A 10,000-nucleotide genomic window follows, 5' to 3' on the forward strand; every position below is an offset into this window, starting at 1 on the left:
TATATATACACGAGATTTGGACAGAAAGGATGAAAAAAGAGGAAACTACACGAGAAGGAATTAGAGAGGGAAGTTAGAACAAGAATGAGGAAAAGGACGAAAACTGGAAGAGGGAGAGGAGATTATGATAAACAGCAGGAAAGTGAAACGGTATGGAGGGAGTGAAAGGGAGATAGAGAGAGAGAGAGGAGAGAGAGAGAGAGATATATATATATATATAGAGATAAGAGATATATATATATATAGATAGAGATATATAGAGAGAAGATATATATAGAGATATATAGATATAGAGAGAGAGAGATAATATATATTATAGATATATAGAGATAAATAGAGAGAGAGAGAGAGAGAGAGAGAGAGAGAGAGAGAGAGAGAGAGAGAGAGAGAGAGAGAGGAAAAAGCTGATAGGAGATGACATAAACGTAGGGATCGACATATCCACCCAGAGGAAGGGGAATGAAACAAAACGAAAGATGAAATTCAGAAAGGGGGATAAATCAAGAATGGGTGTGAAACAAGGGGTGAGGAAGAGGAAAACCCAGAGAGGAAGAGAGATAAGGAAGCAAGAACACGGAAAGAAGGAAAATCAGGAAAAGAAGAGAGACCAAGAACAAAAATAAGAGAGAGAGGGAGGACCATGTATAAATAGAGGAAGGGAAAAAGATGGAAAAAAGAACGAATATCTAGCGTTACATTTTATTTTCTTCCAGTTCCATTACCGACGCAAAAGAGGCGCCTCGACCGCCTGTTATCCCTCGTGTTGTGGTCAGACGGCCGTCGGAAGTGCTTCTCGTCTTCTTCTCTTATCTTACCCAATATAAGTGAGACTGTCGGCGCTGCGATCCTTAACCGAACATTTACGATCCCGGCGCTTAGATCTGGCGAGATGTACGGCTTTGCATTGTTGCGAAACTTTGACGAACCCGGCGTTAATGCCAAGCTTTTTGACTTGTTCGCGGTTATTACCAGCTGGGACCCGGGCGAATGTAAGCTTAGGAGAAAATGGCCTTCGGTTTTGAATATCCATTTAGCGACGCGAATCTTTATCCAGCTGGGGAGAAAGGGATTCGCTCGGAACGGAGATCCGACGAAGGATTAGGCGTATCTCTAGTATTAGCTTGAGCATAGGATGGTTGGGAGGCAGTGACGTAGCGGCAGTCATTTCGAAGTCAGTCATTATGCATGCACTTGCGCTGTCGACACCCTGTGAAGCTTCCTTGTCATCCGAGACTATTGCAAACTAGGCGAGAATGAGACATCGTAGACATTTATTCAAGTGTGAAGTACAATACTGACTAAAATATTAATGCAGTTGTATCTATCATTTGCTGAAGTCAGAATGTATAACTCATTTTCTTCTGCGTCATATATAACCTTGCTTATAGCTGAATGGCCGATTTTTTACCCACAAATGTTTGCATTCAAACCGGAAGCCCGAAAAGAAATACTTGGATGTCCATGGATTAGATAGATCAATATCAGCTGAAGTGGTGACGTCATGAGTTATTGGGTCTGGCATTACCACAGGCAACTCTTAGGCTACTGAAAGTGCACTCGTCGTAGTGGAAACGTACCACTTAAACAATGCCAATGAAAATACAATCATGTCAATGACTATATGCATTTTCATCAAATGTTTGGCTATCAATATGAAAGTGTAACAACGCCATGGATTCTTATGCCAAAGACACATGTTTCCAAATACTTGCAGAAAATTATTCTTGGTGAAAGATATACATCTTCGAAAGGTCATTATATGTTTGATTTCATATCTATCTCCCTGTTTTTTCCACCTTTTATATTTGTGTGACGCAACTTCTCACGCCCTTTTCCTTTCTTCCGCAGGTTGGCAGCGGCGGCGGAGGCGCGGGCGTCGGCAGGCGTCTCGGGTGAGGGGCTGGGACGGCTTAGTCGCCCAGCCACCTACGGCGCCATGGGTGGCAAGAAAGGCCCGCCCCCGCAGCCGGGGGTTAAAGGGCCCTCCTCCCTCTTCATCCTCTCCGACGACAACATCCTCAGGAAGTACACCAAGTTCATGATAGAATGGCCATATCCTTTTATGCTAACGCAATGTGTTTGCCTTCGAGGAGGAGGTCTCCGCGACACGGTCTGTATATGTGTGCGAGCGTGTATGTGTGCAGAGTATGTGCATTTGTATTTTTATTATGATATTGGCATTGTTGTTCGAACTATAATTTTCTAACACATGGCTATGTAGCAAATGTACCAAACAACTACACAGAGAAGACACAGATTACATTACCTCCTTAATTTACGACTGAAGTTACACCCTAGATCATACACAGAATGACGCATTCTCCTTAGCAGGGTGTCAGGAAGAAGTATCATGAATCTATCCAATACAAATGATATTGCCCTAAAATCATCATAAACTTTTTTTTTCTTTTTTATATAAATGATTCAAAGACAAGGAAGAAAAGAGAGAAGAGAGCCAGGCTATAGGAGGGAAAGCACGTGAGTAATGCAATTATCGAGAAGATCAGGTCACCTCCATGGCTTCGCCGGACCTGCTGGGCTGGTGTGATGGCCTCTTGCCTCACCTGTGAATTTATCATCTCTAACAGGACGTGGGCATCGACCGGGTCGGAAATACCCCAGATGTATTCACGGGAGGAATCAGGGAGGGACAGAAAGAGGGGGGGGGGCGGATGTGAGACAGGGAGAGAGAGAGGGGGGGGGGAGAGAAAGGGGGAAAGAGGGAGAAGAGAGGAGAGGAGGGAGATAGAGGGAAGAGAGAGGCATAGGAAGAAGAAATAGGATCAGAAAGGAGGGGGAAGAAGAAAGGGAAACGAGAAGAGATTCAAGGGAAGAGGAGACAAGGTAGGAGAGGGATAGGGAGGCAGGAGAGAGGCAAAAGAGGAAGAAATGGAGGATGAGGGACTCTGAGGAATTGAGAGCGTGATAAAAGAGAGAAAAAAATAAAGAGAGAGAGAGATATAAATAGAGAAAGAGAGAGAGGGGGAGAGAGAAAGAAAGAGAGAGGGAGAGATGGAGATAGAGATAGATATATACATAGAGATAAATAGATAGACAGACAGACAGATAGATAGATAGATAGATAGATAAAGAGAGAGAGACGAGAGAAGCGCTCAGAGACGGTCCTTATCCCAACACAGGTGAAGTGTCCAGTAACCATGATCGCCTGGTAGCCTCCTCTGATGACGTCACGACAGCTCTACCCAGTCAATATTGCAGCCGCGTCCGAGCTCTCTCTCGCTCGCACATGATGGAGGCTTGATCGTGATTAAATCAGAAAGTATAAATGCACATATGCCTTCATGTACGCACACACCGATACGTACAGGCATTGGTACAGTCATGACCAAATGGGCATTTACGAGAGTCTCGATGGAGGGCCGGAAGGGAAATGAGGATTGTATGGGTAATTCCTATAGTTCTATTAATAGCGAGAAGTTAAGCCTGACGCTCGGTGTGCTTCTGGTGTCGTTACTCTCTAATTTGAGGTATTAGCGAGGAATGAGATCCAATGTATATAGGTCTAATATATATTTAATTATTATATATATTGGCAGTGGATCAGGAAAGAACGTGAGATCCGAACTGATCCCAACCGAGTGTGTTAAAGGCAGATCGCATCACTGGGGTAACCTATAAGTGAAATCAATAAATAAGGTTATTTGTTATGTAGGTTGAAGGTCATATTACTGGACTTACCTGGTGATGAGAGGCTGTTGGTGGATTTGCGTATACAGCCAATTTCATTTTCAAGTTAGAGAAAGAAAGAGTTGAAAGAGAGAGAGAGAGAGAGAGAGAGAGAGAGAGAGAGAGAGAGAGAGAGAGAGAGAGAGAGAGAGAGAGAATGAGAGGCAGGCGGTCAAACGGAAAGGCAGACAACCAGGCAGCCAGAGAGACAGAGAGGCAGACAACCAGGCAGCCAGATAGACAGAGAGGCAGACAACCAGGCAGCCAGATAGACAGAGAGGCAGACAACCAGGCAGCCAGATAGACAGAGAGGCAGACAACCAGGCAGCCAGATAGACAGAGAGGCAGACAACCAGGCAGCCAGATAGACAGAGAGGCAGACAGCTAGACAGAGAAGCAGATAAGTAAAGGAAGCTTAAATTAAGAAAGTTAGCTGGAATTCTACTGTTTGTCAAATGCAGTATTTGTAGTTGTACTTGGCCGGCATTAAAAGCAGAGAATAGGCCTAGGATCAGTTCAGTGGAAGAGAATAGACCAGGGTTCATTTTGACAGCCGAGAATAGGCCTAGGTTCAGCTCGACAATAGAGAATCGGACTGGGTTCATTTCAGCAGCAGAGAGTAGGTCTGGGTTCATTTCCACAGTAGAAAATTGTTTGAATAGACAGCACAGAATGGAACTGGTTCAATTCGTTAGTAGAGAATAGACCTGGTTCAGTTCGACAACAGAGAATAGACTTGGACTCAGTTCGACATAAAAAAAAAATAGAGTTGGGTTCGCTAAGAAGTCGATCCCTGTGGTTGCTCCACAACTAAAGAACAGTCCTCTGATTCTCGAACCTTCCCCTCACAAAGACATTGTACTCTGCTTATGTTTCGGGGTTTGCTTATTACAGCGATAATGAAAACCCAGGAAAATGTATCAGAACGAGAGCGAGTGAGATATGAAAGTATGAGAGAGAGCATCTAAAACGTGCATAGAGACGAGAAGCGAGATGAGGGATGATGAGAGAAGTGAAGATGAGAAGATGAGAATGGAAACGTAAAAGATGAGAGACTTGATGATAAAAAGATAAACAGGGGGAGATGGAGATGACAAGGGCATTGGAGATGAGAAGGTGATAGGATAAAGGGAGGTGATGAGGGAACGTGAGGCGAGAAGATGATGAAAGAGTGAATAGAAAACATACTGAATGAAAGAAAATAGGATAAATAAAAAAGAAAAAAAAGAAAAATAGGCAAGGACAACCCAGGCTAAAAGCAGCTATATCAGCGTGATCGCAATATATGTAAATTTTTCCCCGCTAAAGAATTCTCAATTTAGACGTTCTAGTTTACTCGGAAAACTAACTAGGGTAAAATGATGGGGGAAGTCTGTTTGCCCGATTTTGCAGTTTCCCAAAGATTGCACGAACTCTTTGGAGACTTAGAGAAAGGCGGTAAGTTAGAACGCGAGATCTGCTGCCGCCTCTCACACAGTCGCAGGGCTTGGGATCGAGGTAGAAGAATGAAGGAGAATTTCTCTTTCTCTCTCTCTCTCTCTCTCTCTCTCTCTCTCTCTCTCTCTCTCTCTCTCTCTCTCTCTCTCTCTCTCTCTCTCTCTCTCTCTCTCTCTCTCTCTGTTTCTCTAGGTTTCTTGTAATGTATAACTTAGTGTATGATTTATGAATCATACCAAGTACCTCAATCTGAAATAGTACACAATGCGACACGTACTGTACGGTATGTAAAATGTAGTATGCAATAAAGGGGGTCAAATCCATATAAATGGTTGATTTGAAGTGTTCGAAATATCCCAGTGTGTTAGGAATTTCCCAGAAGAAAGGCTCCCAAAGGCATTGGAAGAGCGTCGTGCATTCGCGCATACTGCACAATTCCACTTTGCAGTTTCTCGCTTCCTTCGCCTCCTCTCACCTTCGCAAACGAGTCCAACTTAGCTACAAATCCGCATTTGTGGTTATATATGCACACGCGGATATCATATTCTTGTTTACTTACTCGCCACAGGGAGGAGGGGAAGGGGGGAAAGGGGGGGGGGGGGCTGGGTGGGAAAGGAAGTAGTCGACAGATCGGAATATTGACCTCGGTCTTCCACCCCCTCCTTCCTTGTCTGCCTCCCTCCCTGCATCCCTCCCTCGCTCCTTACTTTCCTCTCTTCCTCTCTCTCTCTATCTCTCTATCTTTCTACCTCTTTCGTTTTCCTCTCTTTTTCTCCCCTTCTCTCTCTCTCTCTCTCTCTCTCTCTCTCTCCCACTCCCTGTTCTCTCTCTCTCTCATCCCCTGCTCTCTCTCTCTCTCCCACTCCCTGTTCTCTCTCTCTCTCTCTCTCTCTCTCTCTCTCTCTCTCTCTCTCTCTCTCTCTCTCTCTCTCTCTCTCTCTCTCTCTCTCTCTCTCTCTCTCTCTCTCTCTCTCCCCCACCCTCCTTTCCCTCTAGTGTACTTGTATCACTAACACCTTATAGGTTGCTTTCCCTTCCCTTCCGTCACTATTGCTGAGTGTTCGATACTCTCCCTCTCTCGCCTCCTCCCCCTTCCCCTTCTTCCCTCCCTCGCTCCCTCCTTGTTTTCATTGCTAAACAGTACTTGATTATTGGTCAATATGTATGGTTATATTGAATCCTTATATCTGATTCATTTATCACCTTATGTCTACAAAATAACAAAATTAGTTTGCTGGAAAATTAAATATTAATGTTATTATTGTTATCGTTTCGAGTACAGATTGTGATTATAATCCTTGATAATATAAGTATGACTGAATATAGATACGAATATAATTTTCCTGATAACGGTATGATGATTATGTTACATATGCCCAATGCGCATTCTTTTCGTTTTTTTTATGTGGTATCGTATCTTATTTCCTGCAAAGACTTCTAAATGATCACGATGCTTATATTACATGTGTGTCTATGTTTCAAAATATAATATCATATCATATTTCGAGACTAGACTTTGTTATCTTATCATCAGTGTTTTGGTAGATATGCATATTATCCGTTAAAGAGGCATACATGTACACACTATAACTTGCATATAAACGCAGTTTTTCATCCCAAGGCCATATTTCCACACACACACACAAAGAACTCTATGTAATTAGGTTATCAAATGTAAACCAACAGGTGTCTTAACAAGTCACAGAATCAGCTGATAGTGCTTCATGACTGCATGACGCTTCCTGAATTCGTTTATCCTTGGGTTTCTTTTTACAACAGTGAAGACTTAAGCTCACAGTGTCTTCAACTTGACCTTGTTCTTGTTTGGGTTTGCGGAAGGAAAGCTAGATACTAAGAGTGTGATATACAAATGCATAATGTATCTAGATTTATTTCTTTGTTTTCTTAGAGGTTCCGGCAATAAAGTAGTATAAGCTCGTTGTATCACCTGACACGCTATTCAGGAACAATTATGAATGAAATCGCAAGTGTTGTGGTATGTTGTTAGCTTTCCCCCGTATTCTTATCTCTCCCTTCCAGTAGGATAACTTCTGGTTTCTCTGCACTTCTTTATTTCTTCTTCGCCGTTGTCACCAACAGCACTTTTTTCTTCTTTTTTTTCCTTCTCTCCGTCTTCTCGTCTTTCCTTTTTCCTGTTTTCCTCTTCCTATTCTTTCTCTTCCTCTCCCTCCTCATTTTCATCCAACTCCTCCACCTCTTTCCCTCTTTCTTCGTCCTCCTCCTCTTCCCTTTCCTCATCCTTCTCAAACTGTTCTTTCTCTTTCTCCTTCTCCTCTTTTCTCTTCCTCCTCCTCTTTCTCACCCTCCTTCTCTTCCTCTTCCCCCGATAATCTTTCAGGAGTATCAAAAGGCATCTGGATGGTATTGGCTTCACGTCATGTTTGTCGTGACGGACGACCTAATCTCATGGATGTTGGGTCATGCCGGGTTGGGTAGCACTGGTGGCGGCTGGTGGTGGCACTGAGGGGTCTCGTGGTGCCAGACCCTTCTTTCGGGAGGGGGAGGAGGGGAAGGGGTTTGTAGCTGTTTGGACCAAGTTATTAGTCTGGCTGATCGTGTTTGGAATAAATGACTTCAATGTATACATGCATGCGAACGCCTTTCCCCCACATACCACTACCCTCACCCCAAGATCACACTTACATCCACAGTCACGCTCTTACATTCTTCTTTTTTTCTGTCTGCTTGTCTGTCTGACTTACCTACTGTGTCTCTGTCTATCTGTCTGTCGGGCTATCTATGTCTGTCTGTCTGTCTGACTGTGTTTCTGTCTATCTGTATGTCTGGCTGTCTCTGTCTGTCTCTCTCTCTCTCTCTCTCTCTCTCTCTCTCTCTCTCTCTCTCTCTCTCTCTCTCTCTCTCTCTCTCTCCTTCTCTTTCTCTTTCTCTCTCTCTTCCTCTCTCTCCTCCTCCTCTCTCTCTCTCTCTCTCTCTCTCTCTTCTCTCTCTCTCTCTCTCTCTCTCTCTCTCTCTCTCTCTCTCTCTCTCTCTCCCTCCCTCTCTCTCTCTTTCTCTCTCTCTCTCTCTCTTTCTCTTTTTCTCTTTTTTTTTCTCACACACATACTCCAAAACACCGCCCACTCACAGGCAATTCCACATCCCCTTCTGCGCACAACGCACCCACGCGCACACCCACGCCCCGACAAGCAGACAAACAAACTCTCTATGTAGAGCAAGACGTACAAATCGAAACAGCGAGCCGCAGCAAGCACGCAGGGCGCAGAAATGATAGCCACGACCACAGACTGCTAGTGTCACAGGAACAGCTGCCGATGGCTCTCAGAAGGTCCAGGCTCGCCGCCCCCGCCTCTGACGTCATCGCTGTCAACTCGTCCAAAACTATTACTTTGGCTTCCCCGTTATGTAGAGGAAGAATGTGATTTACTTATATCCTCGCGGCATTCATTGGGATAGTTTCCACTCTGGGGAGTCGGTACGAGGTGTTCTTCAACTCTTTTTCTCCTCTATTGGATACTCGCCTTGTTCACCCTCCCTCCCTCCCTCCCTCCCTCCCTTCTTTGCACCTTCTTGCCCTCCTTCACACTGCATCTCTTTCCTACCCCCCCCTCTCTCCCTCCCCAACCTCTCTCTCCTTCCTCTCCACCCACCCACCCACCCATCCCCTCTCCCTCTCTCTCCCTATTTCTATCCCAGCCCTCTCGGACATATTTCTAATACAATTTAGGCGGTTGCCACTCGCGGTTGCTCTGTACCTCAACATGGCTGTCACCTGGCTGTCGCGAGGGGCGGCGACCCCATCAGGCGAGAAGGAAGGGGAGGCGACCCCATCAGGCGAGAGGGAAGGGGAGGCGACCCCATCAGGCGAGAGGGAAGGGGAGGCGACCCCATCAGGCGAGAGGGAGGGGGAGGCGACCCCATCAGGCGAGAAGTAAGGGGAGGCGACCCCATCAGGCGAGAGGGAAGGGGAGGCGACCCCATCAGGCGAGAGGGAGGGGGAGGCGACCCCATCAGGTAAGAAGTAAGGGGAGGCGACCCCATCAGGTGAGAAGTAAGGGGAGGCGACCCCATCAGGTGAGAGGGAAGGGGAGGCGACCCATCAGGCGAGAGGGAAGGGGAGGCGACCCCATCAGGCGAGAGGGAAGGGGAGGCGACCCCATCAGGCGCGAGAGTGAAGGGAAAGCGACCCCATGAGCACCTGTATGGCCCTCCGAAGCAGCGGCTGATCCGCAGCGCGAGGAGGGCGTCGCGGCCTCCGTCTCGCCCGGGGGCAGCGTCGGAGGAACATTCAGGGTGATGTGTTCGTCCCTGCGCTCGCGCCGGCCTCCGAGAGAGCCTTATTGCGAGGGGAAAAGCAGCTGGGATTAGGATATTACTCCTTTTTAGAGAAGGATAAAAAGGGTGCTTTGCTAGAATCATGATTCTTATCGTCGTCGGTCAGAAATCCCGTCGGCTTAAAGGAGGAGTGCTCTTCCCCGCGCTCGGTGTCGGTAGCCAGGAGTGCGGTGATCCTAATACATCCTCAGCATCAGTTGAGAATATCAAGGACCGCATCAAAGGTATACCCCTAACCCTCCTTTACTCCCATCCCCTCCCCTCTAGATACTTGCTTACTCCCTCCCGCCTCCCTCCCCTCTTTCCGTCTATATTCTCACTTACTCCCTTCCCCCTCCCCTCCCCCATCCCCCATCACTCTACAGACTCGCCTACTTCTTTCCCCCTCCCCCCCCCTTCCTCCCTTCTACTCAACTACACCCTTCCATCTCTCACCCCCCCTCCCCCCTTGCTTAGTCCCTTCCCTCTACATTCTCCCCTTTACATCCTCGTCTCCTCCGTTCCCCCACCCTTCTCCTCCTTCCCCCTGCCCTCTACATCCTTACTTACCCCCTCCTCTCTT

At 46.4% G+C, this 10,000-nt stretch overlaps 1 protein-coding gene across 34 annotated transcripts in view; it reads left to right on the top strand.

Moving 5' to 3' along the window:
* The window catches only part of cac (calcium voltage-gated channel subunit cacophony), a 291,025-nt gene that overhangs the window by 134,821 nt on the left and 146,204 nt on the right, over positions 1 to 10,000 (top strand). For all 34 annotated transcript variants that reach the window (XM_086531498.1, XM_086531514.1, XM_086531499.1 and 31 more), the window contains exon 2: positions 1,849 to 2,051. In XM_086531498.1, the coding sequence (XP_086387624.1) occupies positions 1,849 to 2,051 (203 nt within the window). The remainder of the gene's footprint in view (positions 1 to 1,848; positions 2,052 to 10,000) is intronic.

This window comes from Penaeus japonicus, unplaced genomic scaffold, assembly GCF_977035675.1.
Source record: "Penaeus japonicus unplaced genomic scaffold, GWHDUDI00000001_assembly GWHDUDI00000035, whole genome shotgun sequence".
In the NCBI taxonomy this organism is placed as follows: domain Eukaryota; kingdom Metazoa; phylum Arthropoda; class Malacostraca; order Decapoda; family Penaeidae; genus Penaeus; species Penaeus japonicus.